Source organism: Teleopsis dalmanni, chromosome 2 (genome assembly GCF_002237135.1).
Source record: "Teleopsis dalmanni isolate 2A chromosome 2, ASM223713v2, whole genome shotgun sequence".
NCBI lineage: Eukaryota > Metazoa > Arthropoda > Insecta > Diptera > Diopsidae > Teleopsis > Teleopsis dalmanni.
Genome location: NC_051847.1, coordinates 54,005,555 through 54,031,775, shown reverse-complemented (window position 1 = coordinate 54,031,775; position 26,221 = coordinate 54,005,555). Strand labels below are relative to the sequence as shown.

The following is a 26,221-nucleotide window of genomic DNA, read 5'->3' as shown; positions in this document are numbered from 1 at the left end:
TCATACTCATTAGTACCACTCATACTTAACATTTTATTGCTGTATATCTACCAGTTGAAGTATAGAACTATAACCATAACCATAACCATATATGTTCTAGTATAACCAAAAGTTATGCGTTGTTTTTTTTTTGAATATTATATTATGTTTATTATGATCTTTGTAACTCACTATCAAAAATAACTAAAAATATACATACCTTAAAAGTTGCCAACATAGAATTTCAACTAAAGATATTCGTAGGTATGTACGAATATGTCTATTTTAAAGCAAACTAGTCTCTTCATTTTGGATAGATGAATGGTGTTTTAAATATGATATTTTTTCGGAATATTTTTTAAACAATTTTAGTAATAATCGAAATAAATTGATTATATTCCATAGTTATGGCAGTGAAAAAACTGAATAAATAATAGGTACTATGTTAAATAATATAAATGAAATTTGCTGTGAAATAAATAAGAATAATATAAACCATTCTATTTAAATGTTGTTAGATGGTTTCAGATTTATGTTTTAGTAGAAAGCAATAGAATTAAAAATTGTATTTTCATTATTTTAATATTATTATTATCATTGGCCCAACAAGCTTATCCAGATTTTTACTAGCCTTAGTTTTCGTCTCCATTTATCACGATCTCGAGTTTGCCTCCTTGAATATCTTATGCTGAATTCTTGTACATCTTGATGATTCCCATCAAATAATCTTAGTTTAGGGTGATTTCTATTTCAGCAGGCTGCCTATGTCTCACTCCTTAGGCAAGTCGAAGCTAATATCTTAGTTTGTTTAGTTTTATTTTAAAAATTAAATGTTCTCCATTTTGTGCTTTTAAAGAAAAGTATATCTTATCTCAAGTGTATCTTCAGATAGCAATTTCATTAAAAAAAAATTAAAATCATTTTTTTTTGTTATCCACCTACTTTCAGTTTCTATACTTTAAGAAGTTTCAAGTTGTTGTTTAAAATATATAAGTAATGGTATACTACGTTTAATTTTTTAAAAAATAAGTAATAATTATATCCATATATACCTTTAAATGACAAAGTTTACAATCGTTAAATATATTTTTGTTATTATCTGAAATAACAAAACAATTTCAGGTTTCTTTATGTATAAAATTTACAAAATAAAGTATAATAAATGTCAGCGCCATACTGAAATTGTACAGAAAAAACTACGTTTCTTAAATAAAAACAAAAAAAAAATAAAAAAATAACAAAATAACATGTTAAGCAGGCTAAAAATATTAATAATACATTAAGAAAGAAAAAAAAATGCAGAAGAAAATAAAATAATAAATATTTCCATTTTTTAAGCGTTTATATGTGTAAATGCGATAAAATATCGCAACAAAAGATAATTTAAAAGTCAAGACACAGAAACAAATATTGTACAATAAAGATATCAGGAAAAAGTAAAAAAATCTCTGTATATACAAAAATATTCTTACTCGTATTCTTATTTGAAGAATATAAAGTGTGTTTACAAAGTTATCAGACATTGTGATAAGACCCCAAGAAAAAAAACGACAATAATAAATAATATTATAGTCCACCTATATATTTGTTTAAAGACAGGCACGTCGCCAATGGGGTCAAAAATAATAGTTCTACTCCATACATATCAACAATATATGTATTTTTACATATTTTAATTGATTAATCAATTGCGCTAATTACCAATATATCTTTTTATCAATTTTGCTTAATATTGAAAGATAATTTATTATTCAAAAATATTTAATATAATTTTCTGAAGTAATTAAAAAATGCACTGAAAACGTTACATTCCATAGGGTTTATCGTACTAAGTTGAATTCGTAGCAATTACGAATTAAAACCGTTTACTTCACTTACTTATGCAGTCAGTACTCAATTTAACTTCAATGGATCTTCTTTTTCTTTGTTCAATTAACTCTCAGTGGATCATAGGGCCTCAATAGGTACTCCAATGAGTATTATGCATTAAAATAAGTCAGCTAACAGTACAAAAAAATAAAAAATAATTAAATGAAAGTGATAGACAACAAAAAAAAAATATATAAATATGTATAAATATTCTTTATTTAGAATTACTTTCTTTTAATCTATATGAGATTAAATCTATATGAGAAATTATAACTATATATAAATATATTCCTAATTTAGAATTACATTCTTTCTATATGATCTATATGAGACGACTGCGTAAACATATTCAATGTTAAAAAAATCAAATCTGGGAATTCTTGACACCTCCATAGAACTCACCATAAACTTTATTTTCAATATCTATATGAAGATTTGATTGCATATTCTTTTTAACTCCAATATTAAATTTAGCACTTAATGTTAACAATATTATATATATCTAGAACATTATACCTAAATTTAATAGAATTTTAATGTATAACTCTCCTCCTAAGTAACTTTCTGGCTACGGGTCTGGTTCAATTATTTTTTTTATTTTTTTTTTTACATGCAAAGCGACTTTTCAAATTCAAAGTGCATACATGTCATTTGAGTAATTGCACTAGGAAATAATTTTCATCATTATTACATACTATATTTAGTCTATAAAAACTTATGTAAATAACATTATAAACGAAGTATTAAATTATATACTGAAAATATGTTATTAAAATTGCTGAACCGTTTTCTGATATTTACATTTTTACTAAATTAATAATAGAGACAAAATATAAAAATTTTATTTTTAAATATTTTTTATAGAAAAACAACTTTACATAATATATATTTAATTTTGATATTTTTTTTATATATAATGTTTATATAGTATATACTTGATTTTATATTTTAATGTGCTATGTTATAAGAACATTAATATTAAATTTATATGAATAAATCATATACGCATATAAGCATTAATTAAAAACTTTTTTATTGTATATTCATAATATAAGTATGACAAATTACTTTAATTTAATTTCTAGTCAACAATTCTGTGCTACCTTTGCATAAAAATAATAGTTACTAAGAAATTAATAAATTAAATTAAAATTTTCATAATCATAATCAAATTCTTGGGCTGACCATCTTTGCTTTCATTTACCACTCAGTTGTATCGGATACTACCAAATATTCGTGTTCAATGGTCTTTGAAAACATCTACTGCTTAAATTGTTCCTATATAATTTTTGGACTATATGAAATGTGGACTTACGTATTAACACAAAAAGTCAATGTACATCTAATATGCGTTATTCAAATTTTGAGTTTTGTAATTTTTGTTGTTATTTTTTTGGAATTTGTAGAGAAATATATATAATAAAATAAATGTTAGTCATAAACAATAACTTATAAATATATATACATATATAAATATATAATAAAATAAATGTTAGTCGTAGAAAATAGCTTTAAAGTATAAATTATTATTTAAATTTCAATTATGTTATATTTCGCTTTGTTATACAACATAATGGTAAACGTGTTAGTTTAAATCTATATTGTAGATGATTTAATTTTTAGAGCTTGTAAAAAGATCCTGGATATCCTAAAATTTTCATTAAAGTAATGCAATCAAAGAATCAAAAATAATATATGTTATGTCTTTATCAATATTAGTTGTTCTCCTAACTACAAGATCAAAAGACCCAATAGATAGATTTGAGATAATACATTAACTGTAGAAGTTAAAAGAACAATTCTTTAATATTAGCTGTGTTTCAGCAAACATGATCCGCTCAATTTTACATGCAAAACAAAAACAATGGGGTGAACCAGCAATTGATCTGGTTCACTTTCTGGTTCAATGTGGAATGTGTGTAAAAGATAAAAGTGGAACGTATTTTAATGCAAATGAGGTTGGCAATGCGATGCAACGGTGCAGTAAAATTATAAATAAATCTACATTTATATTTATTTATTATTGATTTTATTTATTTATTATTTATTTTATGTACTTATTTATTTAATATGTCGTTATTACTTATTTCTTTGTTTAAAATAATGTTTTAACTATTACTATAATTAAAATCATTACCTTATTTATTTGCGTTTTATTATCATTGAAAAAGTGTTGTTTGATAATTTATTAAAATCAATTAATTTGAAATGCATATATATAAATTAAGTTATGTATTCAACTTATTTAATTAAAACAGAACAATACATAAGAAACCAGGCTCTCCAACATATACGTTTATAAAAAAATCATTTTCATCGCAAACTGCCTGCAAGAATAAGCCATAGTCTTTTGAAATAAGCCTATTTGCTATGGTTTGGTGCATTTATTTTTAGATGTGTACTGTCTATGCAACCAATTACGAATGGGAATTTTTTCGAAGCTTCCATTTTTGCATTATTAGCAAGTGCGTATTTTAAATTAGTGTCCAATTGATATAAGCTAAACACTAGTTTTTTAATTATTCCCCACACAGAAGCTCTTGGTATGCCAAAACAAATACCAAATTTGCGAAAAGTATTTATATTTGCCATATACCACAAAAATATGTAAATTTCCTTCATTGCTCTCGCTCAATTGTGACCACCACGGTTATTTTGTATTTGCTGATTGGATTTTATTAACAACTCTATTAAAATATGAAACATAATTAATATATAGCAATTGTATTTTTTATGCGCAAATACCAATCAAATAGTCTTTATGGGAACAATTATTGATCGTTTCCATAAAATTTCCACTATATAGCATGGATGCACTTCATCCCTTGAGCTTAATACACTTGGACTAGTGTTTAAAAAGAAAATGGAGGAGTCAGTTTTGCTCGATAATTCTAATAAAATCTGCAATTTCCATTTATTTACTATAGAATTAAATTGAAGTTTCATATTTCAGACATATCAACAGATTTTATTTATTTTCCATTTTTTAGATTTTCTGTATTCAAAATTTTCTCACTTATTTTTTTAGCGCCAAAATTATTCACATAAATCAAAAAATTTTGTACACAAACCCAACTGTCATATTTCATGCGTTGCCAATTATTTTCAAACGTGATCCGTATCGTTTCAGCAAAGATGATTCAGATCATTGAGCGGATCATGTTTGCTGAAACACAGCTATTATAAGTGATCAATACTTTTCAATTTTTATCTCATAGAACAACAAATGTTCGATTAAAATTATTGTTTACTTATTTAAAAACTATAGAAATTATATATAAATAAGAATCAGATAAATAGTTTTTAAGCCCTATGAACTAAGACCTTTGATATGCTGTATTAGCTCAATATTTATGTAAATTAAATCTAAAACAATTAAAACGTAAAGAGTAAAGAGATAAGTATACAACAACTTATTTTCAAGTTTAATTTAATTAATTTATTTTGTTTTTAAGTATTTTTAACAAATTTGATATAAAAACAGAACTGAGTAAAATAAAATGAAAATATTTTTATATACATATATGGTATATATATGCAGTGCGAACTCAAAACAATAAAATTCCAGGTGAAAAAAACACACCCTTTTATAATCTTATTAGCATTAAGTATATACAAAATGATAACAAATTATTTATATAAATATATATAATTTAAATATCTTTACATATATATATAGAAGAAATATGCAAATCTTGTGGATTACAAAGCACGTTACCTGCATAATTCCTAAGTTTCTTGCTTCTTTTCGCACTTCTGCTCATTTAATTCGCAGTTTTATTTTCCGTCTTAGTTTATTCAAGTTTAGTAAATTTTGTTACTTTTCAACATTTCTGTTTAGAAATTATTTAAATAAAATATTAGCGAGTCTGATTTTTTACTTATTTTTTTATTTTTAGTTATATATTTTTTTCATTTTTTTATTGTTTGTTTTTGTGCAAAATATTTACCAATGGTTAAATGATTTGCTTTTTTTTGTTTATTCTGCATATAATTGTTTTCGAATAATGTACATATATGTAGATACATTTTTCATTAGTATTCTATAAACATATATTTATAATTTGTGATAAACACAAACCAAATGCTTGAAATTAACAAATAAATTTATTAAAAACAATTTAACAATTTAACCAGTCTTATAAATTAAATCAAAAAAATTATATTTATATATATATTTATATATATATCAATAAAAAATCAAGTATAAACTTTTAAACATATAAACAGATTTAAAAAGATTTAAACACAGTACACAAAAATAAAATAACGTATAATGGAATTTGGCACAAATTAATTATATATTATTTACATTATATTATACATTATGTTTAATAATATAAATAATTATTTTTATTTAATATAAAAGAACAATTAAGTATATAAAATTTTGTATGAAAAATAATAACATAATGTTATTGTTATATTATATAAAAATGTAAGTAGTGGAATGGTATAACACTTTACAGTAAGACCCCGATTTGCGTCGTTAATTGGGAAACAAGCAAAACGAATTACATTTCTCCACATACTTAATTTTCCAAAAATATGGTGATTTTTGACCACTTGTTGATAAAAAAAATTACCATTTAACTCATTAAACATCGACAGAGCCTTATTCTGAATTAATATTTGGTATTCTTCTTTGATTCTGATTTTCTATCCAAATCGATAAAAGGGACTCCATTTTTACAATTAATGGGCTTCTACTTTTTGTAACTTGCTTAGCTTGCAAATGCGTGACAGAAGCAAATCGGGGCGAACCAAATCTGGGTATTAGTGTAAATATATTGTTACATATATGTATGTAATAAAGTAGAACATTAAGATATGGAATAAAAAAAATGTTGCTGATGGGGTTTTCATTTGGTAAATCTGAGTTCTATCTAGACTTAGTCTCGATTTGTCAAGTTTTATTGCCCAGTCGAAAGTTTTTAGTACATTTGAAAAAATAAATATATTAATGTTCACAACATTTCTACCATATTTAAAGGCTAAATTTTTCTGAGCAAAAGTAGTTCAAGTATGTATTCCTACAAAAATTAAATACTCTAAATTCAGATAAGTTTATGTACTTATCTAGGTAAATAAGTACTTTAAGAGTACTTTCAATATAAATTTCAATAAAGTTTTCTTTTGAATTACATCTCTAAATAAATCTAACAGCACCTGCAAATTTGCAATTAGTTATTCAAGCTTATCTGAAATATTTGCTTTCAATCGCGATTTTGAGCCAATTTAAGCACTCGAATTCTAATCAACTATTGTCGGAAAAAAATATTGCAGTTGTTAAAAATAACTGCCAAGTCTATTATTTCGTCTTCAGTGCTTTTAACAGTTAATGACTGCTATCGTTTCATCGAAGGTAGAATATATAATGCTCGAAAACCTTTCCGTTGCCACAAACGCTCAACAAATATTTTATTAGTTTCTCACGTGCATATCCTTGCACAACAGTGTTGCTGAGGATATGCTTCGTAGTAATTTTTACTGTATTTATATTTGCTGTATTTGTACGATTTACTGCAAATGAAATGTTGTTTTGTGTTATAAATTGGCGTGTTTATTTGAAATGGCCTTTAACAGGAAAATATTGTGTTCCATTTGAATTTCGAATTGAAATTTGCACTCTACAATTTTGTACTGATTGTGAATATGAGGCGTTCGAAGCAGCTGCGAACGCAATAAAAGGCAACAATTTAGTACATAGTTGAGCAGCAATTAGTTGGTGGTGGCAACGCTGATCTTTACCTGATAGCAAAAACGCACAAACCTATAAGCAAAGTATGCCTATAAGTGTGGGTGGAGTACTAAAAGCCTTGAATTGTCTCATATGTAAAAAGGAAATTTGTTTCTTTTTTGAATAAAATAAAATAATTGCTTGTTTTATTTATAATTTAATAAAAGATTTAATTTTAATAAATTCTAAAATGCACTACAAAAAAAAAAGAATTGAAATTATTATTCTATAAAATCCGTATATTTGAAATTGCTTATTCAAGCGACACTTTGAACTCGTTTTCTTTTTATTTTTTATGTTTATTAATTATTGAAACTTAATTAGGTTTGAATGAAAAATTTCTCAATAGCGGCTTAAGTGGCATTCTTTACTGAATGAAATGAATGAAATTTCATCATGAAAGTGGCTAATGGAATTAAGTTGGTAGCCTTAAAATTGTATGTACTTGCAGCCATAAGCATTTTTCACCTTCACACTTTTGTGGCTTTACTTGATAGTCTTAATGTTGTGGACCGCAAATGCCATGACAGATTTTAAGTAAACTATTCACCGAAAGTAGCTGGAAAAAATATCGATCACAGTTTTTCTTTTCGTATTTTTCATTTTTCTTTCATAATACTTTTTTTTAAATTTTTTTTTTATGGTTTACGGCTTTGTTCATTAATGGCCACTGCCTTTTACGAGCAAAATGGGCTTTTCTTAAGAACCTTTTATTGTCTTAGGCGAATTGTTTGAAATGCTTTTAGCAGAAAATCCTTGAAATACAAAATAATTTTCGTTTTAAATGAATTTTACAAATAATCGTAATGTAAAATAAAAATAAAAAAAATAAAAAATGGAAGAGACGAAAAAAAAATGAAAAAATACGTAAGTAGAAAAACTGCAAAAACTAATTGTGTTTTTCTAAAAAACAATGACAGTTTTCTTTTTTATAAAATTTAGCTGCAGGGCAAATAGGAGTGCCAACCCCAGGAAAATATATTACAACTACTTGTATCTGCATGACACTTTGCAAGTAATTTTCAGTAATATATCAATATCCCAGTGGGAAAATAACATATGGGTTGTTTTTTATATATAGTTCATGTTTAATACAATGAATTTGGTAGTGTTTTAGAGGCTTGGACTCTTTGCTAAAAAAATGCTCAAGCTAATTTTATATACTTAAGTTTGAAAGTTATATAAATAAAAAAATAGGAAATATACTTAACCGTCTTATATAATGAATTTTGCAATGAAGGTTATTCTGGTCTTTATTCGTAAAATGTAATACATTTTATTTGGTTACAGACAGTTGTAGTAGTAAGTAAAAGAGTAAAAGATCTCATAGTTTTTAGCTTTAATTAGTCATTTTATTTCTTTTAACAGTTTAATAAGGTAATAAAATTGGGTTTCTTATTAAAAAAAAGTTTTATACATTATTTATTATTATTCGTTTTAATAAGGATATCATTTACAAAAGTATAATATTAAACTCAGGCATTAATATATGTTCTATTATAAAGTTAGCTTAGTGGTAGACATTTTTATGTTTGTTTAAAAATAATTCAAAAATTCTCACATTATGGTTGTCAATGATTTCCAGCTACCGCAAAAAAAAAAACAATTCAAAAATTTAACAAAGTGCCAGTTAACAGCATTCAAATATAACAATAAAGTGTTAGAAAAAAGTATAACCTAATTGTACTAATAAAAATGGAAAAATATCATAAAAAAGTTCTTTCAGGAAGTTTAATTACTCTTTAATTTTGAAATAACAAAACTTAAAGTAAAGTTTTAAATTTAAGTCAGAATATTACAGTTTTAAAAATGTAACAAACATATTATATCAATATACCATATCAATTTCTATATATAAATATTAATCTAATATATATATAGAAATTTAAAAGTATATATATTTTAAATAGCTTATACCTAATACATTTCAAAGAAATTCTATATGGCATATTACAGCTATGTCTAAAATATATAATAAAAATAGTTTAATTATACAAAAATAACAATTTTCTAACATATATGTAACTATGACAACTCTCTTGCTAATCATTATTTCTACTCTTAAATAAGATTGTAATTATAATCTCCAATTATAAAGCATTTCAGACAAGTTCAGCATCGTGATTCTGTAGGGATTCCAGAACAAAATACTGTGAATGATTGCAAACACATATTTATAAAAAACACAGGTTTTTTACATTTCAGTGATATAATAAAAATAAAAAATGAAAAAAGAATAAATTTGTTCAGGTTTGGTTAGTAGACTTTTCCTTGAGAGAGCATATTATACGAGTACTATATAATAAAGGTCGTAATATACTATATCATATAAAAATATTAATACTTGTAGTAATAAGCAGAGTTTTCACTTAAAATGGAAAGAATCTGGCGTCAATATAAAAAATCATAGATCTAAAAGAATATGTATAGATTAAAATTAAAAAATAACTACTGCCATAACGTAAAAAAAACTTATTATAGTAGACAAAATTATACGCTTTGGATTAAATTAAGGTCTGCAAAACATATGGTATATATATTTCCATTGCACTGAAAACAAAAATTTGAAAGAAATAAAAACCATATTCTTAAACATTTACTAAAGCGTCCCTGTAGGATCTAATTGAACTTGTCCTTCAGTAATACGGTTTCTTAATGCCATCTCTCTGCTAGGATTTCGCAACCCGAATGTTGCAAACTAATTTATAAATATACATTTGATTCTAATTATTGCAAATAATTTTAAGTTGTTAAAAAAAATATTAAAAATTTTCAAAATGTCGACACATCAAGTTCCTAACCACAAAAGTTTGTTTTTTTGTTTTTTTAATAAAAAAAAAAATTAATTATTCATTGTGTTTAAAATTAAAATCATTTGAAATACCGGCATGTTTGATGATATCATATATAATTGAATAATATTTATGAAGGGTTATACCAGCCAACTGAATAAATAAAAATATATATCTTCACATTTTGTATATATTTTTAATTATAATTAGTTTAAATTTTCCGAAATACGAATTCTAAAACCTTGATAATAATTATTTTTTATTTAAATGAATTTAATTTAATACAAAACAATCGCAGTAATTTTAATGAAACATTATATGCTAAATATATTTTGGGTATTCTCATTGAAATGAAAAATATTAAGTGCTAAAAAGTATAATTAAATAAACTAATGAATACTATAGAAAGTAAAGTAAACTGTAAACATCAAACATAATTGTTATGATTCTAAGTTTGAATAACACTAATATTTTTATATTTTTTTTTATTTTCGCTACAATAAATGTATATAATATAGCTTCTTATTCATTTATAAATTAATATTGATTTTCTATTAACACTTTAATTCGTTTATTTCTCTATTTCTATTAACACTAAAAGAATTAATTAAAATTGACTGTACGATTAATAAGGATTTGTGTCATATTAAGAATTTAATAAAATTAAAGTTATAAGTTTCTAATTTTTTCCCGTAAAAAATCACTATAATATATATATAATCACACTGTTTTCATTTACAATACAGTTGAACCTTTTCAACACTAAACGCTTAGATTTGAGTGTTGTGCAAATAAAAGCTGTTTTGATCTGTTAACAACCCTGCTCTTAGTTATTTATACTAAAATGTTTTATCGGTATAAACATAGATTCAAATATTTTTGTATTGAATTTGTATAAATGTTGCATAAAAATGTCTTTTATTTCTAAACATTTATTGAGTTAATTGCTTAAGTGCAAACAGTGTAATGTACGTATATATTATTTAATTAAGAACTTTATTATAATAAAGTTATTAGGGAGATCAAATCGTTATTTTTGGAGAACAACTAATAATTTTCTATTTGTAATATACGTATATTGAATTTAGGTTTTAATTTTATAAAAGCATTCATACCACATGTCTTCATTTCTAATACTGTGATACGTTATGCGATATGTAAGGCGATACGTATTTGCGAGAAACAAAAAGTTTTGTTTCAAAAAAAAAAACCTATGTGTATTCATAATTTTTATAAGGAAATTCTTAATATCAGTAAATTGTTATGGTTTAATTAGATTATATTTACCAAAATGAATAACTTAATTCCTTTTATTTATTATCGAAATAAATAAAAACTACTTAACGAATTTGTATATTTATTATCTGTTCCAACTGAATAACAATTTATTTATAAATTTTAGTCATTATTGCAAATAATTTTAACAATTTTATATAAAGTATATTAATTTTATTACAATTTACAATTTTGAATTAAAATATCATAAATTTATACCTAATCAGAGTCAAAATTTACGAGATCAATAAAAATTGTTAGAAATCACATTCTAAGTAAATTGTGATTATATATAATTAGTTTCGTTAGTTTTATTTCAAAGCAGGTGTTCAAAGAATGATAAATGTCAGGTTTGTTATGAGTTAATTTATTTAAACAAAATTTTAAAAAATTCTATAATTTAATAAGAATTTGTACAAACTATAATTAAATGTTATTTAATCTATATTTGTGTTTATAGTATTTATGGAAAAAAACTTTGTTACAATTTACAAAATAAAAACAATTCAAATATTAAGTTAGTTTTAAAGTGAATTATAAAAGACTTTATTTTCTTAATAGAAAGTATTTTTTAAATAGAAAGGTTTTTGAATAATAGTGTATTATAAGAACTAAAAAGTACTTGCAGTTTTAAACAATTTATTTACGAATAATTAAATATAAGCAATATTTCGAAATAGCTGCATTATCAGCCCAAAATGATTCAAAATCATTTCTTAATATGAATATATTTTAATTGATTTTATCTTCATTCTAATTTTATATTTAATATCACCATTTGTTTATATTTATCTCTATATATCTATTTCACTATTTCTACATGATAGTTTTCTGAGTCTACGCATATTTTAATAGATCCGTAGCGATAATAGATAGGCTTTTTCTTATTGATAAAGGCTGTTAAGGGTAAATGTAGACCTTTTTCATCTGAAAAATTGACATCTTAATTTTATAGTTCATTCATAAATGCAGAACCTATATCATTTTATAAATAGACCTTTTGACTTCACTCTTCACTTCAAGCTTTTCTAAACGTCGAGGAAAACAAATAAAGTAGTTATATACTATTTACATCGAAATTAACCAAAATATTCTTATTATCACTTTTACATCTGCGCTAAATTAGTAGTTGTAATACCAAATTTTTTGTTAATTTTAAAAGTAATCTTTAGATTTAAGTGTAAAGCGAGTAACAACAAAATCTGACAACAGATTACTATATAATTTAATTTCATAAGCGATTGAAATTTTCTTTTGACTATACTTATACTAAATAGGACTATTATAATTATTTCTACTGGCCTATATGTATATATTGAAACATTTATATAAGATTTTTGTTTCAACGGATATGCTGTTCCTTACACGTGCAACAATATTTAGCTTCTGGGTGTGTACTTATAACACATAAATATCTTACTAACCAGATTTATGTGCTAAAAGTCACGTTGATACTTTTAAACAAATTTTTTAAGGCTTTTGTTTTGATTTTATTTTTATATTTATAGTTATATATTCATTTCTTGTTTTGTATATAAGCATACCATACACATATTACTATATCAGCATTTTGTATTGTTGTGCCGTTTTCGCATTGGGGCACTTTTCCAACACTTAAATGTACTGTAATGTAAATAAGCAAGTTGCCAGCATTCAAGTGGAGCACTCACAAATATAAATTGCAGAAGAAAAAAAATATTAACTACAATAACTACTACCATATATGCGTTTATTGTGTTAATATTTTTAATATATGATGGATTACTACACATACGATATATGTATATTAGATATTAAATGTATTGTAATGCACTTTTTTACTATTGACAATTGAATTAAAAATTGAAACTAATATTTATGTATGTATGTATGTATGTATGTCTGTATTCAAGGCTATACAAGGTTCAATGGTCTCTTAAAAATAGTTTCAAGCTTCCGTAAAATTGATCTGCATAATTACGAATCTTTATTATTAATAGTTTTAGTGTATTTTTGTAATTTTCTGGCGCTTTGTTTTTTTGTTTTTATTATTTTTGTTATTTTCTATTTTCACTTTTTAGCCAATGATGCACACTTTAATTGGCAACACTTGAAACAATGTTGTTTTTATGCGAACAGTTTTGAGTAAAATTCGCATTTATCGATTAAAACCTCTACATTGCGTTCAAAGTCCATTTGTTAAACATTGGCATTTCAGCACAAAATGTTTTTTTTTGCAACAAAAATTACAGCATTAAGCAATTCGTAGACAGAAATAAAAATTGAAAACGCATTTTTTTGGCAAAAAATAGAAAACAAAATTCTTTTTACCTATTAAAAGTGTAAAAATAGTAAAAAATGTACACTAAATATTCTTTTTTATTAATATACTTATTAATATTAAAACTTGATTAATTAAAACTAATAATCGTAATTAAAATATATTTATAGACTTATGAATACATTATTGTGTTTAATAAGTTACAAGTGGTGTATCATAATTATACTAAAACTAGTTTTTTTAAAAGAAATTAAGAAGACACATGTCTTGGCATGTTCTTTCGAGTACTGTCAGTTTGAGGTAGCTACAAGCTACCTATTCATCATAAACTATTGAGAAATATGAAAAAATAAAATTAAAATAATTAACCTTATATTCTTGTTGATAACGATTTGTTGTATAATAATAAGCAAAGAAACAAGTATCAAGTATCAGTTCAAACGGTGATAAATAATTATATGATGTTTTTGTGTGAAAAAAATCTCATAGAGGAATTTTTTAAAACAGTTTAATATCAATTAAATCGATATAATTTTTTAAACACTCTAATATGTGTTGATGCTTTCTGAAACTAATTGCAGTATATTCCTGACGTCAATGTATTAACGTAAGTACTGAACAGCACTGGGTCAGGTTTTAATTATAGATTTTTTGTTCTAAGTGTTGTGTAATTTTAATTATTAATATATGTAAGTTATAAATAAAGTATAGTTTTAACAATTACATAAGGTTAACGATTTAGTTCCTAAGTTTAATTTTCTAGAAATATACCATAGCCTACCAATTTAATTTTTAAACTTTTTTTAAATCATCACAGTTAAAATAAGTTTAAAAAAAAATTATGTGATATAAAGAAACAATAAAGATGCAAATTACAGATGTAGACTAGTGTTTGAAATGGTATAAGTAATTTCTGTTTTGGACAAACATAAACCCAATTATAAAAGGACACAGAAAGCCAGGCACAAATTTATAGACTTCTGATTAAACTAAAAAATATAACAATATAAAGCATATACTATATAAATAAAATTAAGTTATCTTATTTTTTTTTTTAAATTCTTAGTTGTTACGGTTTCTGTTTTTTTGGTTTTATAAATTTAAATTTAAAATTGTCAAACGATAAAAGAGGCAACATTGTTTGTAAGTTATGCTTTATAACTTACTTTTTATATGTTTATTTATATGTTTATTATTAGTTTAATATTTTTTTTTTATTTACATGATGGTCTACAAAATAGTCCTAAATACATCTATAAAAAAATTTATTTATTGAAAATAAAATAAAAAAAGGTTTAAAAAAAAATATAAAATATAATATTAACTCAAAACAAAAAAAAAAAATTTTAAATCTTAAAAACGCTTATGGCAACTAATATGATAATTACGTGATGTGAAATATATTATTTACTAAAGCAAAAAAAAATAGTATTTTAAAAGTAACATTTTGAAAATCTAAAACTTTTTTATGACAACTAATATGAGAATTACCTAAAATGATATAAATTAACTCAAACGAAAAAATAATATTTTAAAAGAAACATTTTTAATAATTTATTGTTTTAATGACCACAAAATTTTTAATAATAATTTTGTTTTTTTAAGGCTAATTGATCAATAGTTAAATAATAAACTTTTTATAAAAATTTTATTTGTTTTTAAAAAATTTTATTTTAACCGATATTTCGACTATAATCTGTAATCATAGTACCCTTATGATGAGAACAAAATTATTATAACGATACATTTTTATAATCTGAAACTCTTTCATGATAACTAATATGAGAATTACCTAATATAATATGTATAAACTTAAACAATAAACAAAAAAAAATAATATTTTAAAAGAAACATTTTAAAAATCTAAAACTTTTTTATTGCATCTACACTGGTTGCGAATCAGTACAAGGTAATTATCATCATAAAATTTCATTATTAAAATAATCAAAGACTGACCAAATCATTCCGCACTTTACCGAGAGATTCTGCAGAAAAATATAAGCGTGAGAACTTTTGAACCTACCTAGAGTACATGAATGTGATTTAACTTATTTATTTGTTATTAATGCAATTATTTTTTCTTTTTTATTTCGCGCGCACTTTTATTACTTTGTCTATTGATGCCGTTGCCTCTCGTAATAATTCAGCCAGCACAGGCGGATACACATAACTGAACTACATAAATATAAACAACTCGAAATGGCACTTCCTCGCTTGTCTCGCTTACCTCTCTGGCAATTCTACAAACTTGCTTTGCCTTCAGAAGAGCCATTTTGTGGTAGTGATCACTCGTTGAACGCGTGCCGCATGCCACTCAAAATACAATGATGACGCTGTTTTATCTGAATTACTTTATTGCTTTCATTTGTACCATATTTGAGAATAAAAAGTCAAATAAAAATTTAGGTTTAATAAGAAAACACCAACGGCTGCAAAATAAATGGAAAGACAAATAAATACCAATTGAATTTATGCATCTTTAAATAAATTAAAATGTGTTAATCAAAAAGCTTCTCTCTGTAGTTGATCAGTGTATCTGATAAAGTTTATATAACTTTCTCATATGTATACAAAATTTTCTTATTAAAATTATTTTAATTTTCTAATGTCTGCTATTAATTTAAAAACTCACTACCAAACTGATATTTTTGATGAGATCATTACATTGTATAGAAATTTTCACACATGCATTTATCTCATTAGCATAGAAAATGTGAAAAAAATTAAATAAATTCTAAGTGACAACTACAATAAGTTATAATTTACATGCAATACCCCTATCAGCCTCAACCCGCCCCACTTCTAAGATCTTTTCAATTGCATATTAACATTTTCATGCACTTTTACTCCGAAATTGCACCTTTGTTCAGAAGCACGTACTGTAATCAAACAAACAAAAAAAAGGCAATAATAACAAATACAAATTTATTCAAAAAAAAAAAACAGTAACAGTAACAACAACACAGTCACAACAACCACAACAACAACAACCACAGCAACAATAACAATAGTCAACCTCAACGAAAATTCCAATATTAAAACAAAACAAACCGTAGCGGCATTTAAAACCGTATTTGTTAGCTTTAGTATAACGAGTCCAAAGTCCAAGTTTCGTTTGGGTCGGGGTACAAAGTCCAATATTGTATTTCATACATATGTTTTCTATATTTGTACGTGCCTCATACTTCTCGCTTAACTGTCTATTCACCTCTCTTTCTGTCTCTCTTTAATTAGTAACATTTGGCAGCTAAATAAAGTTTTTTTTTCCTACAGTTGTTGCTTTTCATGTTAACCATATGTACTCGTTTTTAGCTTTTGTTTACATGTTAATTTTTACGTGGCAACGCACACATACACCTTTACTTATTCTCCTAAAAACGCTCTTCGGATATGAATTGTAAGAGGTAATGAGCTCGGTTTCTTCTCTTATGATAAAATGAACTTTTACATGAATTGGTGAAAATGAATTATCTTTATTTTGTCATCATATGGCAGGCACTCTTTAATAAATGAAACTGCAATGTTGCATAGTGTCATCATCAGCAATTAATGTCACTTGGTTGTTGGCAACTGGCTTAATTGAATTGCAATTACTAACAATTAATCTACAGTTTTACACGTGCTATATTTCATAATAAAGAATATGCATTTCATAAAATAAAAAATGCATTCTTTATATTTTAGTTAATTGTTACTAAACGTTTTGCATTCATGCCAAAATGCATGCAAAATGCATTTAAATTGTTTCCATTGATATATAATTTTATATAATGTATAATATTTAATGTATTTAAATTATTAAATTATTTCATTTTTTTATATATAAATATTTTATAAATTAATCATCTCGTATTCATATTAACTATAATCATTATAAATATCAAACGCATAAAACTAAAAAAAAACTTATGAATATGCATAAATCTCTGGAAACATATGTACATACATTTTCTATATATAATTATTGGTATGTTTGCTTATAGATATACATATATTTAGTTTTGTATTTATCATATCTTTCACTTGAAATTCGGTTGGACTTTAAACTTTATGAAGTTTATTTTTTATTTAATTTTTTGTTGCTATGTGTAGATCCAGTTGTCATTAATATTAAAACATTAATACCGATTTTAGTCAGACCAAGACAAATTCTAATAATTAAGATCATTAATATTGTATCTTTGTAATTCTTTTCACACATATTTTTTTCTTTAAGTTAATATTACATACATATATGTATATTTATTACCAATTTTATTTAAAAATTCAGAATACATAAAAAGAAAAAAAAAAAATTAAATATGTTACATTATATTCTTTTGACTAATTATTTTTGAACACTTAAAGATAGAACATTATATATATATATATATATGTGTATATTGTAAAATTGTTTATTTTTAAAAGCAAATTTTAAATTTCAATGTTTTTAATAATATAATAGCTTTAATTATTTATTATTTATATGTATTTTATTATTACATATATTAGACTTTAAGTATTAAACTAAAAATTATTTAACGTATTATGCTTTCGCAATTTATTATAATTGTAATATATTTATTAAAGTTACGTTTTTATAACTTTTTGTTCCTTTGAAACCTTCAAATATTAGAAAATGACAAAGGTACTATATATACTATACTATATACCATATAATATATTATTACAATTTATATTTTATTCATAATATTCATATTATATGCATTATGCCTTAAGTTTATATATATTCCGAATATGTATATATGTATATTTAAAAAATAATTGGAAGGTGGACCGAAATGGACGATTTACTATATATTTAATTCCCAAAAAGCAAAAAAGTACCATATTAATAATAATAATAGGTTAAAAAGTATTAATTTATTTGTTTTGTGATTTAAATTAATTTTGTTGTAACCCCCCAGTTGGGATGGATGACTAGTAACTGCTAGTTGGTTATCTCAAGAGAACTTTCTGAAGACTCCGCTTCTGGAATTACTAAATTAAATTTTTAATATTAAATTCTATCTTTTTCACTTACATAAATGTATACTTGATTTTATTATTTGAGCTTTAATTCGAAAAAACATAAATATCAAATATCTGTTAATAATGTAAAAAAAGGCATTTTAACACTTGTTTAACCTCATATTTAAACGTATTTATTTAAAAACTAATTGCTGTAAATATTTTTTTTTATAAAATATAAATTATTTTGACGTCATTGCAATTATATTGGTTTTAAAGAAACCTATAAATAGTATTTTTTTGAACTTTGATTTAAAATGTTTTCAAATATCAATAGTAAACACATTACATAAATGAAATATATAACTACATATAAAATTGCAGATTACGATTAGTATGATTATTATTTTATTTTGTTTTGATTACAAACAACTGTAACCCACATTTCAAACAATTATTATGGTATAAGAATTTAATTGTTCAAAAAAAATAATTAAACTATTAATTTGCTTTTTCAAGTAAACGCAGCTAGTAATGTTTAATCAATATTTAAAAATTACCACTAATTGGGATTTTGCCTTCACACGTGATATTTCTTTAAAATGTCAAACAATTTCTAATAAATACTTTATGTTAAATATTTATTAAATAAATACCAAATATACAAAAAAATTTTGTTTGCCTTACAAAAAATATATCTTTATTTATCTTTATTTTTTTTTAATTTTAAGGTTGCTTAATTTTAATTAGATAGGCTTGTTAAAGTGTGTATAATCTTAAATTTGTTTTAATTATTTTGAAATTAGTATAAATTTTTTTTTGGTTATTATTACACACATATTATTTTATTACTGTGTCTTCTTATCAGCTTTATTTTGCATTTAATAATAATAATAAAGCGATTATCTTATCATTTATTTCTTATCGTACAATTAAAAATTATTTTCTTCTATTGACTAATAATTACATTGCAGAGTGTTGAATGATGAAAAAAATTTTTTTTTACGTTCTTATCCTCTGGTTTTAATATGATTCAATAAAATAAATTAAATTAACTAATAGCCGCTAAGCGTGTTTTATAACATCAATATATTAATCATGACTAATAAGTCATTTGGGATTAATTGTAATAGCGAAATAAGTCATAAATTTATTTTTATTATCTCTACTAATTGTACTTTGTTTTTACCATATGGTAAAGTTTGTTTCACCTCCAAAACTATTAAGTGGTCAAAAAGGTTAACACTTGTAAACTTAAAAAAACTCTTATTAGAAAATTTATTTAAATATTTTTTTGGGGATTCACACTGAAAAGAGTTTATTTTTGTTAATTAAAAATTAACCCTTAAATGGATAATGTAGTAACAGACGTAACAAATCCTAATTTGTAATTAATATGTTATTTTTTAATTAATAATGTTATTTTATAAATTATTTCTGACAGTACATATATAAGTATGTATTATACATACTAATATACATGTACATGTATTATATATGAAATATGTTTATGTGTATATCTATTATATATTCCATTGATAGTTTGAAACAGATCATTTCAATGCAACCAATCTTATATACAACAAAAGTTTTTCTAAGTAGAAAAATATATGTTATAATCGATAATCACAATCTAAATCGTTATAAACACCGCCAATTATTAAAAGTATAATTTAAAATTAATTAAAATTATTTAGGAAAATAAAAAGACTATATTTCTATTTAATTTTCATAAATGCAGATTTTTCGTTAAATTATATTATGCTATATTATATTATATTCATTTTTGACTTTTTATTTAGGACAGGATATTATTAAAAACTTTTTTATAGGAAATAAATATATAAATACTTTTTTTATTTCAACAAGTTCAAAACAACCTTTAGGTAACAATCACTTATTTACAGAAAGTGAACTCAAAATGATCAAGTAGTAAAAAAAACTACTTTCTTATATCATAATCTGATAGTATATCAATATTTATTTGATTACATAGCATATACAATATTGTGTGTATTCAAAAAAATGCTAAATTTTAATTAATAATAATGACACATAAATAAATTTATAAACTTCATTACATAATATTATATAACTAGTAATTGCAGTACTTATGTATAAAAAAACTTAAATCGAACTTCCACATTAATGATAACCAAGAATTGATTTTTCCGCAAATAATTTCATGCTTAAATACACAAATTAATTGATCTGGCACTGGTTTGTTTATGGTTTTAAAATAGTTATGGTTTCTGAAATATGATATTTGATTGAAGATTGAAGATTAAACAGTTAATGTATGTTATACACATATGTATCTATTTATATAGCTATACACATATACAATATTTACAAACATAAATAATATGTATATTGAAATTTAAATCTATAAATAATTGTATAATTTTTAAAAAGATTGAGTAAAAAAATTATAGTTCTTGATATGTGGTTGAAAGACAGGAAAACAAGTTTAAATGTTCACTTATGGTAACAATTATTTTTATTTTAAAAGTGATTTATACACACAAAGAATTTATTCAAACGAGTTTTTAAAAGAATTAACGATTCATTTATAATACGTATAATTAAAATTTGTGAAATGCAACACAAATTTACATACAAACTGTCTGCTTAAGTGTATTAAGCAAAGTTTGTTTTACACTAAGCGTTAAAATGGACAGTTGCACAATTGTTTTAAATTATCATTTATAAATTTTAAGTGTTAATGAAATATACCTGAAATAAAAATATTTTAAAATAGAATAATTGAAGAACACTTCCAACATTTTGGTTTAGTAATATTTTGTATTAAAAAAAAAATATTTAAATAATAAGGAAAATGTTGAAGCTAATTGGCAACGCTTTTATAAAAAGTTATAGATTTAAAGAATCAATCAGTTTACTTTGATTATTACATGCGATTTAATATTATATATATTATATGCATATTGTAAACGAATATTTGTATAAAGTATTCATGCATTAATATAAAATCAAAATATATACACAAATTCATACAAACATATCAATCGATCAAAATTGCAGAGCTTTCATGTCTTACGTTGCGATTTAAATTTTGACAGTTGAGAAAATAATGGATGTCACTGTCAAAAGTTGTAGAAAAAAAGAACGGATGAAATTTATAATTTTTATTGTTAGATTTAATTATTATAACTATATTTGTATATAACATTTTAAAAACTTATCAATGTTTTTCTAAATAATGTTTTATAATAATTTATTTATGATTGTATATATCCAATACTCTAACTATACTCCTATATTTTTATTTATTAATTTATTTATTCTATTGTATTAATACAATAGAAATAATGAAAAATAAATAATTTATAAGTTAATTATTTTTACAAGCTTTCAAAAATGAATAAAATATTTTCTATTTGTTTTAAAATGATTTATTCATTCTTGTATATATTATACTATGACCTATACACCTTTAATTTGTTAATACATATTATTGCATTAATAGATTTGTGTTGCATATATTAATACAATACAAATGATGAAAAATAAATAATTTATAAATTTATAAATTTATTTCATTTACAAGCTTTCAAAAATGAAAAAAATATGTTCTAATTAATGTTTTAAAATATTATATTTATTCTTGTATATATTATCCCATACCCTATACTTTATTTTTATTTGCTGCTGCATTTATTAATACAATACAAATGATGAAAATTAAATAATTTATAAATTAATTACTTTTACAAACTTTCAAAAATGATTTCTCATATTTGATTTTGTATAAATGTATAAATTAAATAAATCAGTAAAGTGTTGTTTTAGTGTCAAATCAACACTTAAGTATACTTAAAAAATTGGCCCTTAATCTAACCCTTAATGCACAATTAACACTTAAGTGTTCAATTTTGGGCATTAAAATGTTATTTAAAATTCAAAAAAATATCATTTTGTTCTTAAATCGATACTTTAGTGTTCATTCTTAAATTCGACGTGAATCTAACACATTTATTTCTATCTATAGAAATTGTTTAAGTTCACGAGTTGCTTTATATTTATAAATTCAAATTTATAATTTCTAAGTTTTTTCTAATATAGTGAGAACGAATATAGATGAGGAGAAATATACATATGCTTTTTCATAAATTGCCTTAAAATTTTTGTTTCAATGTTTATGATTTTAAAAATAGAACTTTTTTGCATCGGTCAATCAATTGCAATTATATTATAATTAAATTATTAATTAAATAAATTGATTGTACAATAAGACATTCACGTGAACAGTACGTGATGTGGACATGGTAGTCACACTTTACCAGGCTAGTACCAACAAGTTTAAGCAAACAGTGATAGCTAGATTTGCGGTCATTTATCTTTATACTACGCCACCTAACATTACAGTTGTCTAGACTTTAGACAATCAGAAATATCAGAAATATTACTCAAGTAATTAGTATTTGTATGTATTTCACAATATATATTTAGACTATATTGAAAACTTGTTTAAAATATAAAGTTTCATTAAGAACCCCGCGTTTTAAATGTTATTCAAGTCTAAATGCAAAAATATATTAAATGAAAAACAAAAAAAAAAAAAAATAAAAAGAATAGTGAAGAAAATGAAAGCAAATATTGAACAAAACTCGATTTTTGTTGATTCTTCAATACATTCGTGTAAACATTTCGATAAAATATTTTAATATTGCGCAGTTTTTTGTAAGTGGGGCTCTCCTTAAGTCAAGAGGAAGAGTTGCCAACTCTGAAAAGAGTTTATTTACACACACACACATATGTATATATTTAAAAATTTCAAAATTATATTAAATTTAATTTTATAATTAATATTCTACTATTTAATTTTGTTTTTAGGTGTGCAAAGCTTTAGGCATAATCTGTGAAATGGAGTACTTTGGTTTAGAACATTGGTCTCCTAGCCAAGAAGAATCACGTACTCGACAATGGATAAACTTAAGAAATCGACTTTCATGTGATGGCAGCAATGGGATGCAACTTATGCTTGCTTTACGTGTTAAATTCTGGGTACCAGTCCATCATATACTGCAAGAAAGTGCACGAAATTTATTTTATATGCAAGCAAAAGTGGATCTATTGGAGGGTCGTTTAAACGCACTTGACTGGGTTAATGCAGCTAAATTGGCAGCTTTATTATGTCAAGCTGATGGTATTCGTTTCAATGAATCTGCTGTAAAATCAAAATGCCCCTTACGTATAAAACGTGAAGAAGAATTACTTAGGCAGCAACAACAACAACAACACCAGCAACAGCCCCATACCAATTGTAAAGAAAGAAAAGATAAGGAATATGTTTTGTCATTTAAAAAACGTCGCCTTTCCAAACAGAAATCGGTTGAAAATATCGATAATACATACACATGTTCAGCTGCTGCTAGTACTAGTGGTTTGCAATCATCATCATCATCTACCTCAACTGCTTCAACTTCTAACAGTGCCTATGCTCCACAAACCTCCAACACTTCGACATTAAGAAGTACTACCTCTGCTCAAACTAATAACACCACATCATCCTCTTCGCCTAGTCCAACTAATTCTAATTCAAAAATTAATCTCAATCAACAAAATGCAAATACCGATTCTACCTCAACCACAACATCTTTGCTCTCCATATATATGGACTATATAGTACGACCCGATGCTGAATGTGGTGAAATGCCAGAAGATTTTTTGCGGCAGATAGCTTTTGAACATGGAAAGCTAGCAACTTTGGAAATGACTTCAAAATCAGCCAAATATTGGTTACTGAAAGAAATACAAGATTTGCCAGGTTATGGAGAGGAAATTTTCAATGGTGTCACAACCAATGAAACTTCAACACGCTGTGATATTTCGGTGGGTGCGAACGGTATTATTGTTAATGCAGGAGATGAAAAATACAAGTAAGTATTTTTGCCTAAACAAATACAAAATATATTAAATAATGCTAAGTAAAATATTTACTAACAATATGTATTTATTTCAGCATCCCTTTTAGTGCCATTGCTGCTGCAAAATCGTTTCGTCGCGTTTTTAAGTTGGAATACGTCGATGATCACAATATGCGCAGAGAGTTGGAGATAAAATTGCCAAAGCACGCAATCGCAGCTGGCCTATATCGCTCCATAACCGAGCGTCACGCATTTTACGTATGTGATAAGGTGCGAGGTGTTGTCACAAATCAATTTACACGTGATCTCAAAGGGACTATTGCGTCTATGTTCAAGGAAGATACAGAATTAGGAAAACGATATGTGTTCGATATACAGCATACATGCCGTGAGGTGCATGATCAAGCACGCCGTATATTACACGATCGTGGCATTGCCGTAACGAATCAACTGAGCTATGGCAATACTATTAACAAATTCTTGCCAAGTGGCTCATTAGATGGTGAAGATGGATTACTGAGTAGTGAAACTGAGGGTGACGGTGAAGCAGGTGCTTCAAGTAGTGGCTTAAGTTTGAATGCTGGTGATTCTATGGCGTGCAAGTTAGATTTGGCAATACGTGAGAAAAAAGAACGTGAAGCGGCGATTGAGCGTTGTGTTGATACACGAATATCGGAAGCTATGACATGCAAAATATGTATGGATCGTGCCATTAATACTATGTTCAATCCTTGTTGTCACGTTATGGCATGCACGCAATGTGCAGCAAGGTGAGTTCACTTAATATTATATATAAACTATTTTTTTTGAATTCAAATAAGTCTAAACATAAAAGAAAATAATTAAATAAAAAAATATTAAAAAAAACTATTATTTCTTTTGTTTTTTAGGTGTACCAATTGCCCGAATTGTCGCGTTAAAATCACAGACGTTGTCAAGATCTATCTACCGCCAGAATTGCGTACCAGCTTATCCAGTAGTTCCGGTGCCAGCAGCAGTATTAACTCCCAAAGCAGACAAAACAGTCAGGAGACCAATCGTAATGAAACCAGAGCAGCAACTAGCACACAACCCACGACAATCCCAAAGATAACGACAACTGCATAGAACTGGCTGCGTTCGCTCATTTTACGCTTGTTAGAATGGGTTTGTGTACCGCTGGTATAATCGGATAGTATTGAGCAGATATATACATTAAAACAAATACTTAATAGAGTCATCAAATTGAAATATAAACATTATATCTGCGAATAAATTTATGGGATCAATATTAATATTTATGCTAATAGACTTAAATATTTTAATTATGTGTATTTTAAAATATAATTGAAATGAACTTTTTAGAAGTGATTTATAATAGTAATTGTAACTGTTATAATTGCTATAACTGTTATAACTTATAAAGCATTTCTTAGGAGTAATTTTTTTTTAGTAATTATTGTATTATTAGAAAATAGTTCTGTTC

At 24.5% G+C, this 26,221-nt stretch overlaps 1 protein-coding gene across 1 annotated transcript in view; it reads left to right on the top strand.

Annotated features, from left to right (window-relative positions):
* LOC119679601 (E3 ubiquitin-protein ligase MYLIP-A) overlaps positions 1-26,015 on the top strand; it is a 48,138-nt gene extending 22,123 nt beyond the window's left edge. Inside the window, exons 2-4 of the mRNA XM_038092052.1 lie at positions 23,723-24,768; positions 24,852-25,526; positions 25,647-26,015. Coding sequence (XP_037947980.1) covers positions 23,723-24,768; positions 24,852-25,526; positions 25,647-25,863 — 1,938 coding nt within the window. The 3' untranslated portion in view covers positions 25,864-26,015. The remainder of the gene's footprint in view (positions 1-23,722; positions 24,769-24,851; positions 25,527-25,646) is intronic.
* Positions 26,016-26,221: the final 206 nt, after the last annotated feature.